General features: G+C 39.9%; 2 protein-coding genes across 5 annotated transcripts in view; one reads left to right on the top strand and one right to left on the bottom strand.

The window, feature by feature from the left end:
* The window catches only part of RB1 (RB transcriptional corepressor 1), a 77,900-nt gene extending 66,847 nt beyond the window's left edge, over positions 1-11,053 (top strand). The window contains exons 18-27 of the mRNA XM_065858503.2: positions 2,467-2,585; positions 2,746-2,891; positions 3,599-3,744; positions 4,301-4,405; positions 5,456-5,569; positions 5,658-5,824; positions 6,801-6,831; positions 7,175-7,317; positions 7,754-7,803; positions 9,019-11,053. Of these exons, the coding sequence (XP_065714575.2) occupies positions 2,467-2,585; positions 2,746-2,891; positions 3,599-3,744; positions 4,301-4,405; positions 5,456-5,569; positions 5,658-5,824; positions 6,801-6,831; positions 7,175-7,317; positions 7,754-7,803; positions 9,019-9,092 (1,095 nt within the window). The 3' untranslated portion in view covers positions 9,093-11,053. The remainder of the gene's footprint in view (positions 1-2,466; positions 2,586-2,745; positions 2,892-3,598; positions 3,745-4,300; positions 4,406-5,455; positions 5,570-5,657; positions 5,825-6,800; positions 6,832-7,174; positions 7,318-7,753; positions 7,804-9,018) is intronic.
* A 1,343-nt stretch (positions 11,054-12,396) lies between these two features.
* RCBTB2 (RCC1 and BTB domain containing protein 2) overlaps positions 12,397-23,269 on the bottom strand; it is a 34,046-nt gene continuing 23,173 nt past the window's right edge. For all 4 annotated transcript variants that reach the window (XM_071805541.1, XM_065858620.2, XM_065858799.2 and 1 more), the window contains 3 exons: positions 20,150-20,286; positions 19,441-19,571; positions 12,397-16,012 (listed from right to left, as the gene is read on the bottom strand). In XM_071805541.1, coding sequence (XP_071661642.1) covers positions 15,872-16,012; positions 19,441-19,571; positions 20,150-20,286 — 409 coding nt within the window. In that variant the 3' untranslated portion in view covers positions 12,397-15,871. The remainder of the gene's footprint in view (positions 16,013-19,440; positions 19,572-20,149; positions 20,287-23,269) is intronic.

Genomic DNA, 23,269 nt, shown 5'->3' with positions numbered 1-23,269 from the left:
CTTGTTACTGTTGTTGATCTAACTGGTGGGAAGCAGTAAGTAGATTTCATAAATTCCTGTAGGGTAAAGTTTCACGTGCCAATCAGTTGGCTGAACAGGCTGTTATCAGTACATGTGGGACATGTACTCTCTGTTTTCTGCTCTTTCCTGCTCTGCTCCTGACCTTCGTGGTGTTGCTGCCCTGGCTTTTCCTAATGTCTCTCCTGGCTTTGCTTGTGGTTCTCGGCAGAGCTGCCTCAAATCTGGTTTTGCTTTTTCTGTTAACTTTCTGCTGGTTTAGAGCATTGAATTGGCTTATGCAGAGACTGACTGATTGTCAAGGCTGCTGAGTAGAAGAGGAGGAGTGGAAATGATACAAATGTAGGCAGGTCCCTTCTACAGGCAGCAACCTGCTGTGTCCCCTCACCTGATGTAATGAAATCCCACTCAGTGTAGTGAAAATTGGAGCAGGGTTGAGGGAGGACCTGGAACTGCAGGTGGCAAGTGGTAGCTTCAAAAATAGTAACTTTTGCTTCTGTTTCTTGATTTCTCATTCTCCTTTATCAACCGCTTTTCTTCCTACTGATGCTTCATTGAAAACAATGTTTTCTCCATTATTAATAGCTAAAATGTGAAATGAATGAAGTGGGATTCACTCTGCCAGGGAATCAAGAGATGTTTCAACAATGAATTAGTGACTACCCTGGAAAAGGAACTTGGGTTCTTCAGAGCATAGTGAAACCCTCGTGGGAATAATAAAAAGGAAGAGGCCAAGTGGTCAGGAGAGTGAGAAATGGAGAAGGTTGTGTCCCTGCATTTCCAGCAAGGGCAGCACCGAAAGAAAAAGAGAGAAATGCTTGAACTCCTAAGTCCAGGGAAAGATGATGCAAACCAGCCCAAGAGCTGATCTTGTTGAGAAATGGAGAAATAGCCCTGTGGTTATGAGTCAGTAACCGATGGTTGTTTTGTTACGGATGAAACAGCTCCAGTATTGCCAAAATTGTAATTAAAAAACTATACATTATGAAAAATTGTAAATCTGAAGTCACTCTTGTTGCTCTAAATTTTTAGTTGATGCACATCAGAATAGAAGTGGGGTTTTTTGAACATAAGGCTAAAAGAGGAAGGTCTTAATGCTAGTTTTAATTCTAGCAAATCTAGGCTAGTGTAACTAGACCTTTTCTTACTGCCTTAGCCAGGTGATGCAGCTTGCTTTACATGAACACTGAGCTCCTTTTTGTTGTTGTAGCTACAGATTTGTCATCTGTGCCATCATATTTTAGTATTAGTAACATGCATATGTAGGATCAAACAGACCTTGGACAGTCAGACGATGCAGTATGTACAAAGTGCTGAGCTGATTGATTTTACTGCTGTCTTTTGAGGGACCATTTGGAGGAAAATGCTGAATGTCTGGGTTTGCCCACTTCGTTTCCAGTCTCATGAACACTGCTTTTTCCCCAAGAAGGCAGATATTTGCTAATCAGTTGTTCTTCTGGAGCTCTGATGCTGCACTGTTGGAAGGCAACTTTATGCTCAAGGATGAGTCTCCTATTCAAAGAAAATAAAAACTCAGAAGCCAGCACCCCTGTGTTTTCAAAACTAATTATAAATATGGTACCAAAATATTTTCCCATGCAGTTTCACTGTTTCAGCATAATTCTACTCTGTACATGACACACAAGCAGCAAAAGCCTGAGATTTTGTTTCTGCAAGACTGCTCTTTTTTACCAAGGTCAACAGTAGGACTGATGTTGCTTCATCCAGAACCTCCATTCCACTTAGATCCTCGCTGCATCACCTCCTACCTCAGTCTTTTAGTAGGTTCTGATGTATTCCAGCTGCCTAAAGTACTGATAATTGACCTAAAATCAAAATGGGTTTTGTTTGGGGGCATGAGAGACTTCATGTGAGTGACTAAAACTCTTGCCAGAGGGAGCTCTGGAACGTGATGCTGTTGAGGTCTAAGTAGTCCCCAGTGCAGTTCGATGAGTTATGACCATGTTGTGTATATTATCCTGTGTAAGATATTGGGTAGATGTTGGAGCAGGAATGGATTGACATTAGATACAGCAGTAACTTTTAGTCACCAATTTGTTTTTTTGGGTTGGTTGGTTTTTTTTTTTTGTTTTTCTGGAAATGTGACATATGGATTTTCTTGTATTGTTTGCTGCTCTTTTCATAAATGGTTATTTAATAGGAAGTTAAGAGATTCTAAACTAGAACTATGGTTCAACTCTGTGGTTAGCCTATATCTAATGGACTGCTATTGAAACAGAAGAAGTGTTTGGTGTATTTCATAGTTAAATTTTGTTGGTTAAATAGTTAAAATTTATCTGGCAAAATGTGGGTGTTCTAAAGTATTTCAAAGTATTAATCTTCTGTTAAGGATTATATTCTGGGGGTTGCTTTTAGAGAAGTAATAACAAACTCCACCCAGCGTTGTTGTCTGTTCTCAGCAAAATGAACTTTCTGTTGTTTTTCTAGGGGTCGCCGGTGTTCGATCTTATCAAGCAGTCAAAAGAACGAGAAGGCCAAGCTGATCAGCCTGAGCCCACTGCTGCTCTCAACCTGCCTCTCCAACATAATCACACTGCAGCAGACCTGTAAGTGACATTTTTAATTTTTGATATGGGAATAACCACTTACAGTAGCAAATAATTCCTTCTAATGGGGGAAGAGGGAAGAGTTCTTGCAAGTATTATTCATAGAAATTTGTTCCTTTATCCTGTGATGTTAAGTGTTTAATACATGTTGAATCTCCAGCTATCTTTCTCCTGTGAGATCTCCTAAGAAGAAAGCATGTGGACCTCCTCCAAATGCTACTTCTGCCCCAGATGCTCAACCAGGTGTGAGCCCCCAAACACAGAGGCCGCAAAAATCTACCTCCCTCTCTCTGTTCTACAAAAAAGGTTTGTTGGTTCTGTACATGCTGAAATTGCAAACTTATCTCTTGTTATTTATCCTTTTGGGGTTTTGGAGCTCAACATTTAAAATATTGTAATAGAATCTGTAGTAAACTCTGTGCAAACCCTCAGCTGCCTCTGGAAGAAACACTAAACTGGTGCCAGCAGATTAATGTGTGTGCTCACACTGTGAGTTCGAACTGAAAACTCATCTACTGATCGTAAGCATAACCATACGGGCTCAGATGGAAGGTTCTTCTATCATAGCGTCCTTTTTCTAGCAGTGACCATAAATAGATGTCATGGGAAGCTTGAGAACTGGCCAAGCATGTGTGCTGCTTCCCCTGAGTGCTTTCCCAAGCTTTGACTTTCTCCAGCTTGGGGGTTTTCCTGAGGACTTTTGTAATGTGTCTGCTTAGTAACTCTCAGTAGATTCATGTTCTAACTGCTTGTTCAGACTCTTTTTGAATCACAGTAGTCATAACATGAGCAGCACGATTTGGTGTTGACTTCTGTGTGTCCAATGCCTGTTGTATGAAGAATCTTTTCCATTTATTTTGAACCTGGGTTCTACTGCAATCCTTTGGTTGGTAGTTTTTGTAGTGAGAGATGGCGAACATTGAATTGCTGTCCATCCTCCATTGTATTTCTTTTATTTTTGTATATTCTTATTTATTACAGTTTCAGTTTATTTTTCTTCTCTCTTTCTGAAGTTTATCTACTGGCCTATCTTCGACTACATACCCTGTTCTTTCGGCTTCTCTCTGACCATCCTGACCTGGAACCCTTGATCTGGACCCTCTTCCAGCACACACTGCAAAATGAGTATGAACTTATGAGAGACAGGCACTTGGATCAGGTAACATTAACAAAAAATGTTTAAAAGTTAATAAGCTTTTCCTGAACAAAATGTTTCTTATACTTTCTTTAGCTGTTAGAAATTGTAATCTGATGTTTTATTTCTTTATTGATCACTCAAAGGAGAAACTAATTTAGAGTGCAATCTATCATCTCAGGTTTTTTAAGTACTCGCCGTTACTATGGGATCTTCAACTACCATTTACAGCTGTTTTCACAATAATGAAGACATACCAAATTTTGTAGTAATTTTCATAAGAAAATACTTATTTTCTTTTGGAAGATGTGTTGCTGACAAAGGTTTTGTTACTCTGGCCTCAAACTGCAGCATGCAAAATGAGTTTAAGATGATATCAGCTCCAGTTACTTGATTGCCCTACAGAAATTGAGGAAGCAGTCGTTGGTGTATATTCTGGAAGTTCTTACGGAGTTGAGTTGCATGCTGCTTTACAGAGCACAATCAGTAGTAGAGCTCATCAATTGATTTATTAACCTGAAATGAGGAAGCTGAATTCATTTTCTGCGTTTCCAGTTGTCTTGTCTTGTTTCTCTAATAGATCATGATGTGTTGCATGTATGGCATATGCAAAGTGAAGAATGTCGATCTCAGATTTAAAACAATAGTTTCGGCGTACAAGGAGCTTCCCAACGCAAACCAAGAGGTATGGAAATTCTTTAATGTTATCTCTCCGTAAAAATGTTGTAAACTAATTGTTTCTCTCCGTTGGTCTAACACACTTGAACATACAAAGAAAACTTCTGCTTCATTGTATCTCCATTTTGTGGAGGAGAAAACTGGCTCCAATATGAAACGTCCCTTTAAACATCTCACACCAATACTTTGATAACTCTCCTCAGAAAACAAACGTCATTCTGCTCCTTTACTTAAAGATACTAAATAATGGGTGATTATAATATTTGGAGACTTTATGAATGATTCAGATATACTGCTCCTAGGATTTTCAAAAGCAACCCAAGATCTTTACCCACGTTCCTCTGGGTGTTCAGGGGGGTGAGCAGATAACTTCAGAAGCTTTCATAGAAATATGGTTAGATACCGGACAGAGATGTACAGCTGTATATCAAACAGGTACATATGTATTAAAGTTGCAGGCTTAGTTCTAAGATTAAAAAGTTACTTTCTTTGTGAGGGCCTTACTGCACTTAAATTTTTGCACAGAATGATAATTAAATCAGTAGAAAATCAAACTAACAGTTACTGACCTGTAAGCATCCTTTTATTAGCAGAATTTCTCATAGTGTATTTGTGCATCTTGGCTAAACTCCAGACTTATGTCTTCAAGACTAAAGAACTATTTTATCCAGATCAGGTCAGTAATGTGTTTTTTTAGCCTTGCAAGGCTTGCACAGTAGTGAAGCCTTTTTTTTTTTTTTTTTGTTGGCAATTGCGTGTGTGAAAGTAAATGGGAGCATAAATTTGGAAAATGTTATAGTACTGATGAACTGCTTTTGCACTAGGGGCCTGTGTCAGTTAATTAAGTAGGTGCCACTACTGATGTTCATATATGTTTGGGACAAAACACCAATTTAAAACAGTTCTAAATACTAGGTACAATGACTTCTATACAACACCCATGCCATCTTAGCTCTTATCTAATACAGATTGTTTGAATGGCTTTGAGTTTGTCAGATGTAAAATTGTCCTTTTTTTTTTATTTCTTCACTGTGTATGATTTTCTCACCCTATGTAGACTTTCAAACGTGTTCTTATCAGGGAAGAACAGTATGACTCCATTATAGTCTTCTACAACTTAGTGTTTATGCAGAAGCTGAAGACAAACATTCTGCAGTATGCCTCCAACAGGGTAAGCTGGTAGTTGTGTTTAGTATTAACTTTTTAATAGAATAGGAATATATAGAGAATAAAACCTTGTGATTATTTTATTTTTATAGCCTCCCACTCTGTCACCTATCCCACACATTCCTCGCAGCCCGTACCAGTTTTCCAACTCTCCTCGCCGTGTCCCTGCTGGCAACAACATCTACATCTCACCCTTGAAAAGCCCCTACAAATTCTCCGATGGGTTTCAGTCACCCACAAAGATGACTCCAAGGTCCAGGTAGGCTGTTGACAAGCATTTGTTTGGCTAAATTAAAGGCATTTTGGGGATTTCAGTGGAAGCAAATTAGAAAAACCACACAATCTAGTTTGTCAGTAGTCTGGGGTGATTATTTCTTTTCTGGTTAAAAGTTTGTCTCCTGTATTTGGAGTCTTTATTCATCTTTGAGCGATTTTCTGTTTCAGTTGAGTCAGTGTACTCAAGGAGTTTGGTTTTTTGGGGGTGTTTTGTTTGTTTGTTTTAGAACAGTCAGATTCCAAAGGGTTTTTCTGATCTAGTTGCTTAAATGTTGGCTTTGACTCTGGATCGCACTCCTGAAAAACACAGATGAGCTTTGTAGACTTGTTTAAAGAGAAAATACTTTTATGGAACAAAATGTTTTATTTGACTGAGCAGAACGTTTCAACCTGTTGGTCACTAGTTCTTATCAGACAAGGATGACAGCGAATGTGCAAGTCTCCAGTGGGTGTTTCAAAGTAGAATCATAGAATGCTAGGGATTGGAAGGGACCTCGAAAGATCATCCAGTCCAATCTCCCTGCCGGAGCAGGAACACCCAGATGAGGTTACACAGGAAGGCATCCAGGCGGGTTTTGAATGTCTCCAGAGAAGGAGACTCCACAACCCCCCTGGGCAGCCTGTTCCAGTGTCTGCTACCCTCACTGAGAAGAAGTCTCTTCTCAAGTTTAAGTGGAACCTCTTATGTTCCAGCTTAAACCCATTACCCCTTGTCCTATCATTGTTTGTCACCGAGAAGAGCCTAGGATCAAGTGAGTCCCGTTGCACCTGGCCCACTGTGTACAAAAGTTAAAATATTAATGTATATTTTAGTTTAGTAAAGTGCAGTGTGGGTTTGCACTGTTAATGCAGAGAGAGGAAGAGACTTTGTGAATGTCTTACGCTAAACCGCAAATCAGCGGACGCTTCTGTCGTTGTTAAATGCAACTTAATCTTAAACGCTTCTCTTCTTTTGGCAGAATTTTGGTGTCAATTGGTGAATCATTTGGGGTGAGTATTACATTTTTTAATGTCTGGTCTTGAATGTGTGTAACTTGTGGTGGAACGGGGATTGCCTGCGGGCATCTGTAAAGCTGCCAGTGAGTTTCTCTAGTTTAACATAGTGTTTTATGGAATCTGTAAGCACGAAGATTACAGGCGTGTTCTGTTAACTCCTTTCAAATATCCAGACCTTGCTTTTAAAGTGTTTTGCGTTTTATTTTAGTTGCTTTGACAGAAGATAGAGTTCTTAAACTGTGGAGTGTTAGAACTCCTAATTTTTTAGTGGGTAGTCTGACAAGTTTTAGTTTCGGGATTTATTGGCAATTCTTTCCTTATTTTCTTCTCATTTCAGACTTCTGAAAAGTTTCAAAAAATAAACCAGATGGTGTGCAACAGTGAGGGTCAGCTAAAACGCAGCGCAGAAGTAAGCGCTGCTCCCAAGCCGCTGAAGAGGCTGCGCTTCGATATAGAAGGGCAAGACGAAGCAGATGGAAGGTGAGAGATTGTTCTGGGCTTTTCGGTAATCTTGGGTTTGGTTATCAGGACCTTCAGTCCTGACTCTTCCCGGCATCCCAACTTCTGTTAATTTGTGAACTTTAGTCAAAATACAAAGTGAGAGATGGCACCATAATACGTCTTAATTAGATGTTTTGATGTCAGAAGCAAGAGTTTATTCAGTGCCCATGCATCCAGCATCCCAGTGTTACTGCTGAGTGCTGTTGTCTCTCATCAGTCTTTTAAAAAACAAACACCAATTTTTTTAGACATATGAGAAATCAAGCAACTCCTGAGTGTAGTGTGGACAAAAAAGAGTTTGCGTCTTTGTAGGAGAAGGCAATAGCACTGAAATGAACTAACCTGGATTTAAAGTTAGGTTATGAGGAAAAAAATGGTTTTAACTTCTGCTTAATCATGTGATTTCTGTCTGCAGCAAACACCTACCCCAGGAGTCCAAGTTTCAACAAAAACTTGCAGAAATGAGTGAGTACTATCTTTTCATTAATTGCACAGCAGCAAGTGCCTGGGATAAAACAGTTTGTGCCTACTTAGATAAAAAACATTGCTCAACACTGATGTGATTTTGGTAACTTGCTTAGTTTTTTATACTTGTTCCATTTAATCTTGAAAATGCAGATTATAAAATGGAAATTCTCAAAAGCCTTTTTGAGGATACTGAGTGGCAGAGCAGCATAGAAGAAATAACAAAATTAGCCTGACACATTCTTCTTAAACACTAGAAATCTTGAAATGGAATTAAATGCTTGCCAGGGTATTTTCGTTCCAGTGACAGAGACTTAGCTGAGAGCTTGCAAGTAGAAGTTGCCAGTAATCACAGCAGCATTTAGTTGACCAGAACACCTTTTTAGGTGATTATAAGATAGTAAAGGAAAATTATAGACACAGGAAAATTGTATGTAATTTTGCATGTTGCGTTGCTGTCCTTTATACTAAAATGCCTTGAGACTGCTGCCACTTCTACCATAGATCAGCATTCCTTTCAGATTTTATGGGATTACATCCTGATTTTCAAGTAAAATTGAAATCTAGCTCATAAAAAGCAAAACGTCTTAGTCCCCACATGAGTTTGTATTTTCCACTCCTGAGAAGGAGCACGCTTGGTCTGACCAGGCAACCCTCACCCTCTGGTGGAATCTGAGCTCTGTGGCTGAGTGGCTTTGCCTGTTAGAAATTCTTACCTAGCAAGTCTTGGTTCATCAAGCCATGTGTGAGCAGGGACCCAGGCATGTCTCGTTTATTTTAAGGTAGGGGAGACATTCCAGTGTTTGCTTGTGGCAGAGATTAAGAAGGGACGTTCCACTTCACGTCCAGTGGTTTTGTGTGTCCCTGGGGGGAAAAGGTGTTTGCCCCATGGGCTGCGGGGGCTGCTCAGCCCTTGGCATCTGCCCAGCGACAGGATGGGATCCACACCTGATGTCCATCCACCCGCCTCCAGGATGAACACAGACAACATGCAGAAACCAGGAGAACTTCAGTGCATGGGCAGAAGGAATTTAAGATGTGTCAGGTTGAACAGGAATTGCTGAAGCAGCGCAGAATTACTTTTAAAATGTGGGATTTTATTTAGAATGGTGTCATTCAATTCCTTTGTGTCATTACCAATTTTTACAAGAAATAATCGCATCCAGAGTTATTCTGAAGAAAATATTTAATTCCATTCCTTTCTTTTTTTTTAAGCATCTACTCGAACAAGAATGCAAAAGCAGAAGCTGAATGATGGAAATGATACCTCAGCCAGTGAAGAAAAGTGAGATTCTTCTCAGGACCAGGGGCTGCACTGCAGGCTCCCTTAGATAGTTTCTGTTCTACAGCCTTCATTAATTGAGTTGCTTTTTTAGTTGCTTTTTATTCCGAGCTGCTAGTTGAAAGCATTTGGACTTTTAAGATTTTTAAATGTTTTTCATGTAACTTTGCCTTATGGTGTAGCTTGTATACAATGTAAGCCACTGAATTTAATTTATATATATTTTTTGAGGATTTTAAAAACAGACTTGGAAGATGTTTTAGTTTCCTATTGCAGCATTACTGATTTAAGCCAATTCGGTCTACCTGGATTGAAGTTTTCTGTCTGAAGACAAAATGTTAGCTAGAATGATTTGAAATGCACTAATTTTGTTTCCTAGGTTTCATTTTTAGACTTTTGTTACTTGCGAATTTTGAAAACGAGGGGCCAGATACTGCAGAGATTTCTCTCTATGTATATAATTAGCGCATCAAATTCCCATTAACTTAAACTGCACAGCGGTCACAGACCCCGCAGCATCAGGGCCTCCCATGAGAAGTACCACCTGAATTCGAGGTGAACTCGTTATGTAGCCGTACTACTGAAACCAGTACTTCGTGTTTTGTAGTTTTCCTTCCCCAGCGCCCTCCCCGGTGTAGTTTCCAAGGGCACTTACTGTCCATCAGTGTGAATTTCATGGAAAATGAATCTCAGATGGGTTTCTCCCAGAATCCCACAGAGAATCTTCCCAGAAGCTGAAGCTTCTTCCCATAGGCAGAGTACTTGATGTGCACTTTCTTTTCTTGGAAAATATCAGTTATTGAAAACAAAAACAAACACAGAAAAACCCACAAAACCAAGCAAAAAACCACACACATGAAGAAAAAAGAACCCCAGACCTAAGCCTCACCTGGTACGCGTAAGATTTCAAAATTCTAATGATGTAGAATGCTCTTGATTTCTTCAGATTTTCAACTAACTGTGGCCAAGCCAAAGAGCTTGACAAAGAGGCACCAAACGTGTTCCCTGGGGCGGAAAGCTGCGCGTCTGCACTCGGGTTCTGGGGCCAAACTGGACGAGCCCATGTTGGGAAAATCAATCTGCCTTGTTTTACTGAAAGGGCAGAGTTCAACGGGCAACTTGTGAACTCTTGCAACTAGCAGTAACATAAAAAAGAAATTAAATATTAAAAAAACCAAACCCAAATCAACCCAAGAGTTTTTTCATCTTACTTGTTTGTAAGTCACTGATTCAGCTACTGGAATTTTTCTTGCAATGGCAAAGCATTTTCAGAACAGCCAGCTAATGAAAGCACATGTTTTACTTCCAGTGGATTGAAGTAGAAATGAACAAATGAAGTCTTGCTTTAAAAGTACCCATTTTTATGAAATTTAGCTTTTGCAACTACTTAAATTAAAACAGTGATAAGTAAAAAAGCATGCTATCCATTACAGAAAAATTTTAAACCAACGTCTTCTCTGGGTAGCTTATTTAGAAATCGTTTAGGTGATCCTAGAATACTCACAGTAGTACATTTTAACCATCAGTTCTTGTGTTGAGCAGAAGCTAATCCTAGCGCTACTAAAAATTCTATGAGCAGCACACTTCTCAATGAATTTTAAAATAAAACTGAGTTATTTTTTTAGTCTCAATGTGGCTTCAGCTTTCTTCCTGAAAAATGTACAGAAGTGTTAAGAGTACCTGGTGTTTATTTTCCCACTTTCTGCAGTTTTACAGACAGAATATATGTTAATGTTGGGGTACACCGGCTGTAAGCGCTGTCACAGCAGCTGAGGTTCTTCCATGATCCTTTGGCTAGGGGGTGGTATTACAGAGTTCAGTACCTGAACAGATTTATTATTTCTTTACTGTGACAATGTATTTTTTTGTTCAAACAGACTGAAGGCTTTTACATCAAATGTATGATACTATTTTATACAACTAATCAGTTTCTCTCCTTTCAAGGCAAATAAAATAGCTTTTAAAAGATTTATAGTTGGTAATTTTCTTTGATTAGATGAGCAGTTGGCTTCATATGGTAACCATGTCCTCCTGTATCACAGTCCTGCAGCTGGTGTAAGCAGAGGTGACTCAGTCTCCAGCGATTCCCTCTTGGTGCAGAGATCCAAATGGTTGCGCTGTTGGGCTTGTGCTTACTTTCAGAAGTTTCCATAGGAGGTTCTGGGCATGTGGTTCTCACCAGAGCTTTAATTGGAGGGTCACCATTGGTACCACTTGCGGCAGGGGCAGGTCCATACCGTGCTCTGGGTCACGGCGCTAGCAGAGGCGTATGGTCCTGCAGGGAAGTTGGTGTCCACATTGAGAAGAGTTCCCATCATTTCACTCCCCCCCCCTGCCCTTTTCATAATCCATTCTTTCGCTGTCAGGACTTCTGGAAACAGCCCAGGATGTCCAAGCTTCTGTGTAAGGAGGAAATTAGGATTCAGAGCAGAGGAGTTGGACAGAAAATGTGACAGGGGATTTTGGGTGCCTACCAGTGAGGCTTGTGCCGCTGATCAAACTCTAATCACTGGGGAGAAAGGTATTTGTGGAGAAAACCTGTCTCTGTGTAAGCTCCATGTGTGCTGTGTGGTCAGGAGAACTGTGCCTCGGAAAGGCCCGTTTCTCCCCACTGGCGCTAAGGAGAATTTAATCAGTTGGCTTGGCTGGTGTAGCCACCTCGAGACAGACAAGGTGACTCCCAGCCTCTTTATTCAGAGTTTTATACCCAAATCTCTGCCTGCTGTCCCCTGTTTGTTCCTACATGTTACAGGAACTCCATTTCTTCCTCCCTGCATTTGACTTGCAGCGCTAGTGCAGGGAGACTGTAGTAAATAGTGAGTTCCTCACAGGAACCAGAGCAGACGGAGGGAATGTGTAAAGTGTGTGTTCTCAGGTACAGGAGTGGCTGCAGGAAGATACCTGTGTCCAATGTGAAACAGCCGGAGATTATGGCTGTCTTATACTGGTGCAAAGTACAAGCTGAAATATTCTAAAATGTACATTATGACAAGCTTATTTGTTACATTTGCTTAGGAAACTATTATTGGTGTTCTGGGGACAGTTTCATTAATCATTGAGGTCAATGAGGTGTTAATTTATTTGAAAGGTGGAAATACACTTATGTAAATTCTCCAGCTCTTTTTTTGCAGGCTCAGTTTTTATTCTGCTTACAAATTATTTATCTGATGGCAGGTATTTCCTGAAGAACACAAATAGTCTTTAAAATATCTCTCTGAAATACTATCTCTATTTTATTTCTTTTACTAACTATGTAGTCAACTCAGTGTACAAGTCTCAGACTCCCAATGAAAATGAAAAAACCCGGCTCATACTTCTTAAATATTATGGTGTTTTTATTAATGGCCTATTAAAACCAGGTAAGTTTACAAAGAAACAAATTGAAACATAAAATCATGTTCAGGCTGTAAACTTTCTACATGGTTAGGCAGTAGCCAATGAGTCTTGTCTCTATGGGGTAATTAAATGCTTTGCTTTACAAGGAAAGCCCATGGACATTGTTCAGGTCATATAAAAACAGTTTACATGGTTGTCAGGTATTGTAACAAACCTCTAGAGGTGGGCACTGGTGCCAATGCTGGCTCTCAGCTCCAGTAACTCAGGAAAATATTTAATGACCCTCTCCCTGCCGTTTCTTTTTCTTTCAAATTGCATTCGATTCAGAAAGTTACCCACCTCGGTCCCCTTCTGTAAAGTGGAACATCCTTCTATTTAAACCCAGGTAGAGTTTACACTTGAGCTTATTTTCACTTGTTAACAAATACCATTTTGTCCTTAGTGTCCTAAAACAGAACAACACTTACATACTTCCATACTTAATAAAGTATTTAACCTGCAAGATGCACAAATCCAGGTTTGCTACAGACTATCTCACAATGGTAAAATGCATCCCTAATTTCTTCTAAAATGTCCCATGATTTGGTTTTTAGCACAGATTTATATACAAACATCCACATTTAACCACCTAAGCCAGTATGTTTTTTTAAACATCGACCTTTAAGTGCCAAGGAAAGTGCATGCAAATGAAAAGTTTTAAAAAATAAATAAATAAATGTCTCTATGAATGTGATGCTGTCGCATCCACGTCAACCAATACATATTGCATGAATAAAATCCAACACTGACATGTTGGATCTTTAGAATCACCCTCATTCAGTCTAGAGATGCTTTCCCTTAAAATTACAGGCTTTAGCAATTGCTCTGAAATTGCAACTAGGCTTTAGTGTGTACAGTAAGTTGGAAAGGAAGGAAATAAACTGGAAAAACGAATGGCACTATTGGTTATATTAAGCCAAAAATACCTTGCTAAGCAAGCCTGCTATTTTGTCTGGAGTAGCTGCTGAACTTCTGCATCATGAACTTGTGCCAGCTTAGCAGAGTGGTGTCATGCTCTGTGGTGTCTGCGGGAAGCCAGGCTCGTCCTGGAGCAGAGATTGTGATCAGATGTTGAGTTAAAAACCAGTCATTTCAGGTTTACAGTTTTGGTTTTGTTCTTTAGGTAAAACAACAGAAATGCAGGGAGACTTATTACAGTGCATTTCCTGGGAAGGTTGGAGTGACTGAAAGGCCCCTGTGGGTGGCACAGGTGGGTGAGCAGTGCTGTGGATGTGCTGGCAAGATCCAGTACAAGCTGCTCGCCAAAGGCTGGGCTGTGGTGTTACACCCTCTTTCTGTGTGCTGCTACAGCTGAGAAAATGCTGGCAGGACTTGAGCCCAGGACTCAAAGGGGCAGAGACTTCACTCCAGCCATCCCTGGCTTCACCAAAACATCTGGCACTAACCAGCTTTGGCTTAGGTAGGCTTGCCTTGTGTCTGTGCTTTGGCATGGTTAGTGCTGGGCTGACTCTTACCAGGTTTGCAGAAAAGTTGTGCCCAACATTGATATTGTTTTACTGTCTGTGTGCCTGAGTCAGTTACCAAAACTGATGTATCTCCCCCCACCCAGGGAAGCTGTGGTTTTGATGAATCTGCATTATGTACTGGAAAGTTTTTGACCAGTTCTGTTTGAATACAAAATACTGACACAGCTGCTGAAGTGTAGACTTGTGCTGCTGGAGGAAGTTGTACTGACCACTGAGGGGGTGGCAGAACACGCTTGTTAGCAGTAGATGATGCGATACATTGCTAGTGAGAGTCTGAGGCAAATGCCTCAAACACAAGTATTTTTTTTACCACAGCATTTTCAAAAATAATTTGCTTATGGCCGCCTTCTTAAGTCAATTCTACTGTCTGCGTGCCTCACCCTTCCACTCACACCCGCAGGGGCTGATGCAGAGAGGCCCTCTCACTGCTGCTCATCTCCTCTGAGGAAGTGCTTCTCCTTCTCCTCAAAGAACAGGTTTGTTAGAGAAGTGATCCTCTGATATAACGAAGAACAGCTCTTTCTACTTCAGAAATGAGGAAATGAGGCTGTGATCATTTAAGGGAATTAGGTTCTTAGAAACCGCACTTCAGGATTAGAAAAAGTCATCGAGGGATTCTGTGGCAGAGCGAGGATCTGAGGGAAGGTCACATACATTAGCGCACTGAGCCTGGCCATCCAGCTTCTTGCCTTCTCCATTTGTAAAATACTACAAAAGGCACTTGAAGTCATTTCACCCACTCAAAATTTTAAGAGAAATTATTCTTCAGGGTTAATTATAAAATTCAAGTTCATGTTTCATGAGCTTGGCATCTTCTGCAATGGGTCAAACCTCCCTCTGTGCAACACTGGCTGGGGTTCCATCCAAACTCACTTTAGTCAGTTTGAAATTAAGCCTTTGCCACCGAGTCCCCTTAGTGGTCAGTGATGCCCTTATTGCCACATGGAAAACAACATGTGTTTCACTCTTATGATGTAATTGTAAGACCCATTTTATCACTTCCACACTATCCTTTCCTCTGTCTTTCTTAGCATGATCTCCTGGGGGACAGATGATTGATTAGATAGATAGATAGATAGATACATAGAGAGATAGGAATCAACAAACCTCAAGTGGAACTTCCCTTTCCTTGCGATTTTTTTGTTTGCGTTTCTTTTTCTTGGTAACAAGCAGCCAGATGGTTTTCTGAGGACCAGAACACACAGCACAGTCATTCACATCCCAGCAAATACTGCAAATGCTTCCTGGGCCGTTGAGGTGCCGGAGAACATGCTGGGTGTAATGGAAAGTTTGGGTTTTTCCATTCTCTTTAGAACAATGGACGTAAGTGCCAGGAATTCAAAACTGTAATATCCAGCTGAAGCTCTTCATGGCTTATGTATTTACACTTCAAACACCAATCAGAAAACCACTCATCCTAAAGAATTCATATTGCTTTATCCTACATTCAGAAAAACAAGTTTGCGTATTCACTGGATGCTAAATCAGGCACAAAGGAGCCCACTATGGCATATTAACTTAGTCCGGCGAAAAAAGTTTACTGTGAAAGTCAACAGCAAACAGGTCACTGTCCCATAAAATCCAAATGCAGATTGTTTTTTAAAAAAACAAACAAACAAACAACCCCAGAGAAGATAATGATAGCTTAGTTTGCTCAAACTGAAATGGGAAAGGATAGTTACTACATTAGATTTTTGTTGTTCAATTCCGACTGTTGGCAATGAACTCTCACCATACACTTACGCTGTGGCCATCTTTACAAAACCTATACCTTAGCAGCCTTTCACACATTTCCTAAGCTGATTGGACACCGAGTCTTTCTTTTCCAAACCTTTACACATTCTGACCATGGACAAGATCCCCAAAGGAGAAGTATTTCCAGGAGAGAAGAGGACGTGTTCTTCATCTTGGCGGTAGTCAGACCTCAGTTTCGGAATGCGCCCACTCTGCTTGCTTTGCTAATGAAGTTTTTCAGGAGGTCGTGGTCCATTTCTGCAAAGCCTTGAGTTTGTGTAACAACAGTTAAATGATTTATGCAAAATCTGAAGCAAAATTCTTCCAAGTCCTAGGAACAAATTGAAGTAATTTGTAATATGAATGACTGAAGGCGAAATAATAATAATATGTTTCAAATCTGTCATTCATTTAATTAGCAGAGAATATACCAGGCTGTTCACACTAGATGATCTCCAGAGGTCCCGTCTAACCCCTACCCTTCTGTGATTACCAATCCCATTTTTTATCAGTTTGATCAGATCACAAATGACAGGATGACATTTGTTCATACAAACTATTCAATAAAACCCCTCTGAGGAAGCAGGAGCAGCCACGTGCATCGACTCTCGAATTCCATCACATTTACTGAGCTCATTAGAAAAGTCATTAATAAGTAAAACCACCAGCTTTCCCCACATACAACTCCCAGAGCATCAGTAACTCCGGTCTTTCCCTCCCTGCCCTGAAATCAGTAGCGGTCCTGTGAAAAGCAGCAGATATCCTCGTCTTGCTGAAAATAAAAGCAAAATATGGTGTAACATTCGATGATGCTCACTGAACACAAAATGGATGTGGTCAACCTGGGAACTGTTTGTCCCTATTTAGGAACTGGGATTCCTGGATACCAAAAATTGTCTTGGTGTTTCTGTAATAGGGCTAAATGGCCAGCATGATCCATGATCTATTAATAAATTCTTCAAGGGTTACAGCAAAAACAGGTCTCTTAATCCATGCTGGTTTTAGTCTGTATTAACTACACAAACATAGCAAGCAGGGCTTAATAGTAGAAATTTAGAATACCTGTGCATTTCCCTTTGAAACCTTTTCCTTAGGTTGAACGTTTCAAGTCTGTTGCCCCCTCAAGATGTAACTAAAGCTCTAACAGAGGTCAAGTAGAATAAAGTATCATTGAAAAAGAAATAAGGTAGCAACAATGCATAGAAGTACATTGTATTTCCCATGAAAAAGAGCTGGAAAAGCAAGAATGACAAGAAGAAAAAATAATGTAGAAGAAATAAAAAAAATCATAAGATCAAAGACACTGACAACTTAAGTTCCAGCAGACCTCTGAAATGCTACTGCCAGAACATGGGTTGCTTTGCAGCCAATGTGTGAACTTCTACATTAAATAAAATTAACAGCAGCTGCCTTTGCTGGTACTGATCTGTGAGGAGGACCACAGAATCCTGGTCATTAATTCTGCAGTTTCTAGAAACACTGGCTTTCAGTTCTGTTATATAGAAAACGAGTGATCTAAAATTTTCTGCATTAGAAATGTTATGATAGTTTGAGTTGGAAGGGACCGTCAAAGGTCATCTAATCCAACCCCCCTGCAATGAGCAGGGACATCTTCAACTAGATCAGGTTGCTCAGAGCCCCATCCAGCCTGGCCTGGGATGTCTCCAGGGATGGGGCATCTTCCACCTCTCTGGGCAACCTGGGCCAGTGTTTTACCACCCTCACTGTAAAAAATTTCTTCATGTCTAGTCTAAATCTACCCTCTTTCAGTTTAAAACCACTGTCCCATGTCCTATCACAACAGGTCCTATGCTTTAAAATAACTTGCAGCAGCAACTCTTTGTATTTTCTGAGAATAGGACAAAATATTAATGTAGTGCCCTAAAAGATCCTGGTTTACTTCACAATCCCTTAGCCAGAGACTGTCCCACATTTCTGATAAGTCTTCGCTGCACTTCTCTGCAGCTGTTCTGCTGTATCCCTTTCTGAGCTGTGGGTGTAGGGAGGAGGGCAAAAATACACATGGCTGCACCCAGGGCAGGCAAACCAATTCATCATCTCATGATCGTGTTAAAATAGTTAAATGTTTTGGAAAAATACCAGATATACAGAACAAAACACTGAATCATAGAAGGAAGAGGAAGATAACATATATTTAGTCATGTAGCCAATCCCTTTTATTGTGTTTCAGCCATTATAAACCATAGTACTTTGCCCAGATTAGGTTTACTACTTCACAATACACCTAGTTGTATCTTTACTCTTGAAGTACTTCACTTGACACAGGTCAACTAAAGGTACTTCTGCTTTCGAGATGTTCAAAACTTGAAAACCTTGTAAGAGCTGAAGCTGCAGAGTAAACTTTTAATGAAAATTTCTGCTTTTCGGAGAATCAAATCGTCAGGTCCTCCCTTCCTGCGCAGCCTTCCCTGACGTGCTGGGCCTCTGCCACCATAAGAGGTTGGAAGCACAATTCCTCTCTGCCCCAGCTGCCCATGCCACCCCTTTCCAATATCTGCATTACAACTGCCTCGTAACTGGCAGCTGATAATCTCATTATCTCCTAACCTGATGTTATCCCCTCTTTCGATTTACAAAACTCACAGACTTTCAGCCTCGTCCTTGCAACTCCTACAGAAATTCACGTCACCTCATATGCCGCTGCCACACAGCACAGATGGCTGCAACATTTTAAACTCAGTTTTTGTGTCAGTCCCTTCTTTCTACTTACTTCCTATACCTGGAACTGTTTATCAACCCATTCCATTACACTTACAGCCTCTCCTCCTTTAAAACTTCATCCTATATTTCACAGCCAGGCAAAAGCAAAAGTATTCTTAAAAAAAAAAAAAAGTGTCAAAAAATGCTTTAAAAGTATTTTTAAAAAACACTGTTACCAGCTACGTATTTTGGCTCTTCTATTAGGTAATTTTCTGTTTGGCTATATTTATTTTATTCTTGTAAAGCAGAAGAAACCTTGAACAGAAAGATGAGGATCCTCACCTAAGATGCTCAGTTATAACAACAGCTACTAAGTCTAACATACACATGCAGACGTGCTGAATAATAAAAACTACCACATCATTATTTCCACAATCAGCACAGCACTAAGAAGTTGAGAAAATGAAAACATCTTGGAAAGTATTTGCCTGTTTACAAAAAAAAGCGCTTGCAGTCCTGCTGATAACAGGCTGAGTGCAAGTGAAACATTCCAGAGCCAAGGGCAGACCAGATGACAGGATACGGGAAGACGAACAACAATAGGTAATTTGTTGTGTGTCAGCATGATTCCTTGTAAACAGCATGGCAAGACTGGATTTTTTGTACAAGCACAAGTGTAAATAGGGTGGGACTTTACAGGTAAATTCTCCCGCTGCCTGTAAAAGGCAGTCCCAGAATGACTGTGCCAGACGTGGGCAGACACAAGGATCAGGTAGAGGACTCCAGAAGTGAGAAGCCAACGCCAAACCCAAGGGTGGAGGAGTAAATGGCAGTGAGAAATGTGCCTGCGGAGCTGTGCCAGGTGATGGGGCAGGAAGCAGATTCAGAATTCTGACTCACAGGTGCAAGTCAAAAGGACAGGAAAAAAACCCCAGTAGCTGCATTTTCTTTTAATAGCTTAAAAAGGGGAAAACAAACGTCTGGGAAGCCAGAAACAGAAGTTGTAGTAATCATGTCCCATGGCTTAAATGCATTTATGTTTATATTAAACAGTTTTGTTTCTCATAAACAACTATTTGCCTGCAGAGTTTTCCTTACCTGAGCTTCATATTTGACAGCGGCGGAAAGCAGAGCAATGGCATTCTCTTCACAAATGCCTTGTTTGATTGTTTGCTGGCAAAGCTTTTTCAGTCTGTTTTCCCTATACAGTGTTGCCAAATCTAGCAGTCCTGTGAAAATTCATACAGCTTTAACTATCCTGGTGCAAAACATACATATTATTCCTTTTCAAACTAATCTATTGCCCAACTGTTTTAGGCTGAATTAATCAAAGACTCAGAACACATATCAAAAAAGGGCCCTTTTACCACTATGCAAGTTCTGTCTGTTTGTTCACCGTATTGTATCTCATTCAAGGCATCAATTAATTACTTACATACTCTTAAATTCACGTGGGGAGCAGCTTCCTTTTCACTCATGAGAATATTGCCACAGCTACTCAAACAGAAAAGTTTTAGTATGGCACTAGTGCCTTTTTAAGGAAAAAACAAAGTTCTTAATATAAGAAACAAAGAGTTCTTTTTGCACATTTTGCATCTTTGATCTTACTGCATTCCCACCACTCATTCATTCTCTTTGAGCGTGTTTCCTGCTACTCTATCCCTTCTTCCTGACACCTGCCAAACTCAAGATTTAAGTGTTAATAAACCTAAAAGTAACAAGCCCTGTTTTCCTCACCCCGTTATGACACACAAATCCAACTTTTCAGAAACAACAACCCAGAGTTATTTCCATTTACACCAAATACCTATTGCATCTTCAGGAGGGAGCCTAATGTTGTCTGTGTACAGGTATTCCAGGAAGGCTCGGTAAACAGGGTAAGAAAATTCACTCATTTCTATAATTTCATCATCATTATTCAGTATGGAACGAAAATGTTCACACCTACAAAACACGAACAAAGATTGTAACCTGTGAAAAGTTAAGCTTGAAAGATGAGCTGCAGCAAGAAGTCGGTAAAAAAAACAACAACCAGTCATAACAGACTAAATACACAACCACAGACTCTAGCTACATGATTTCCTGGTTTGAACACGTTAATTTGTTTAACCCTTATAGCTTATAAATATAAATCAGAATTTTCCTTTATTTCCATTATTAATATTTCATAGTAGGCTCCATTTCTACTTACAATAGCTCTAAGCATGGTCCATGTGTTTTTAATGTCGTTTTCTTAAATCAGTTATTCATTAACTATGGATTTTATTACCTGGCTTGTAATAGATAAAGTTGTACAATTCTCACATTTCAGTACGCTTTCTCTGACATGATCAAGCAAAGAGGGAAATTATTAATATTTTAGATAACATTTATTCCTGTGCCAGAGTCCATATGCAGTTTAAACTTATATTTAAACATTATACTCAAGGCTTAAAATATTTAAAGACATTCTCACCCAGATCTTTCATCACCTTTTTTTCTGACAAGTCTGAATACTTCTGTGATGGGCAAGACAGAAACAAGGAAAAAGCACTGCCTTTGATAGCTGTACTCTGCAACTTACAGTTCACAGTAACTTACAACTTACTGTAACTTACTGTTCCCTAAAAAACATTCTGTAATATTTGAGTTGTTTTCAGATTTAAATGAATGTCACTACCTCAGGCAACTTTTCCAAAACCAGCCATAATTTAATTGGACTTTTTTATAGTACACTTCTTACTTTCTAACTCTCCCACATCAGAATTTGCTTTTCTTTTACTAAGTCTTTTATGGAAAAGGCAGGATGGTTTCCTTTCAACGACAGTGGAACAAGTCTGCATTGTAAAGACAGCACTGCTTGGATACAAAAGAAAAATAATCACAGAATCGTTTCAGTTGGAAGAGACCCTCAGGATCATCGAGTCCAATCATAACCTAACTCTAGCACTGAACCATGTCCCTGAGCACCTCATCTAAACACCTTTTAAGCACCTCCAGGGATGGTGACTCCACCACTTCCCTGGGCAGCCTGTTCCAATGCCTCACAACCCTCTCCATGAACAATTTTTTCCTAATATCCAATCTAAACTTCCCCTGGTGATTTATTTTATAATTTAATTCACCTCGTTCATATTTGATTTTACTGGTTATTTAAAGATTTTTTCTTAATTTTTTTTTAATAAAATAAATAAACATCAAGTCAAATTAATAAAGATTAAAAAGTAATTTTCTAGCTTCTGCCACATCTTACACCATGTTCTGGCATTGGAAGAGCAGACCAAACCCCATGGCTTTGCTTCCCTCATGTTAAGCAGTGGTGATCATGCTCTCCCTTCCAGCTGTGCAACACACCTGGGGAACAGTCTGTTGCCACAATAGCACCTCAAGAGAGTAAAAAGTCAGAGCGAAGGTGGTGCTCACTGCTCCTTTAAAAATAAATAAGTAAATAAATTAAAATCAGCTGGCACTCATCCTTCAGTCTCCAAAGCCCCTTGGAGTGACTCATCCCCCAGAGTGCCCCTCTCCCTCTCTCTGGCCCTCGGCAGAGACAGACCAGACATCTAATTTTGCCTGGATAAATGCAGAGCAGGCAAATCCCACCCACATACCCCGGTGGATGTTTCTGCAGAAACACTGAGCTGGGTGTTGCTCTGCCATTTCGCCACCATGACAAACTAATAACCACCACCAATGTGATCTTGTTCAACAGTAGGCATAGAACGAGATGGAAAAAAGCCTTCAAAAGTGGCAAAAAAAATAACTGGATAATGAAAAGGAAATTCTAACAGCACTGCTATTCATGACAGCGCTCTGGAGTAGCCTTAATGCTGCAAAATACAATGTTAAATAAATTATCCTCTGATCCAGTTGCATCATGAGACTACAAGGCTTAAAGAAAATATTAATTCTCTAGACTGTGCCTGATGTTTTATGTCTACTGCATATTATTTTGATAATGCCATACATTTAAATCCATTTCAGAAGTAGACATGTTTCCTTCCCAGAATATCTGAGAAAAGCAGAGCGAGAAAAAATAAATAAGAAAAGGTTACCCGTAGTCTGATTATCAGGAAAAAGAACCTCGGAAAGATTTTTGGGATACACAAGATTTGAAGTGATATCTGATGAAGGACATGTGGCATTCCAAACAAAAAGAGTGGATGAGTATAATGTACAAGCAATGAAATCAGCAAAAGGATGAAAATAGTAATGCAGGTAATTGGAGTAGTAGGAGGAGAGCAGAAAAGACCAAAACCAGAAAATAGGAACTTTAACTTTATGCAGTAATACACAAGAAATCATTAATGGGACTCAGGAGCAAAAGTAGGAATACAAAAGTGGTGATAAGCAGGATAAGGCAGCCAAGTGTTTTGAGAAAGAAAATAGCAAAGGGAAAAAAATATTGTAACAATGAGGAGGATGGGGCAGAAGTAGTTAGCAAGACAGAGAGATCTTAAGCAGCGTCTCTAGAATATCCCACTAGAAACTGCGTCAGCAACAACAAATTCATCTCTGTATTTTAATAACTATGTGATTAATCTGTATATCTGCATATGTCAAATCTCACCGTAAAGTGGTGTTAACTTGCTAAAAGCTGTAAAAGCAAAAACAGAAGCCAGCTTAAAACTCAGCTTCACTGCTAAGAAGTTTTAAAATAAGTAGGACAAGAAATCTGACAAAAAAAGGGAAAAAAAGATAAGCTGAAGAGCACCTACAAAAGTTGCAGAAAGAACTAAAGGATCCTGTGGAAGGAAAGGCAGGCAAGAATAAACACAAAACCCTCAAATCATCCCAGTGGAGGAAGCCAGTCATGTAGGGGAGGAAAAACTGATTCAGAGTACTGGAAAGGCAGCAGAAAAAAAGTGAGCTTTTCCCTCAGCAGAAAGGGGTTATTAGAAATCAGGGTCAAGGCCGTTTAGGTAGCATGAAGGAGGATACACATCAG

This window comes from Patagioenas fasciata, chromosome 1 (assembly GCF_037038585.1).
Source record: "Patagioenas fasciata isolate bPatFas1 chromosome 1, bPatFas1.hap1, whole genome shotgun sequence".
Taxonomy (NCBI): Eukaryota; Metazoa; Chordata; class Aves; order Columbiformes; family Columbidae; genus Patagioenas; species Patagioenas fasciata.
Note: the sequence above shows the minus strand (reverse complement) of the source record. Positions and strands in the feature narration are given on the sequence as shown.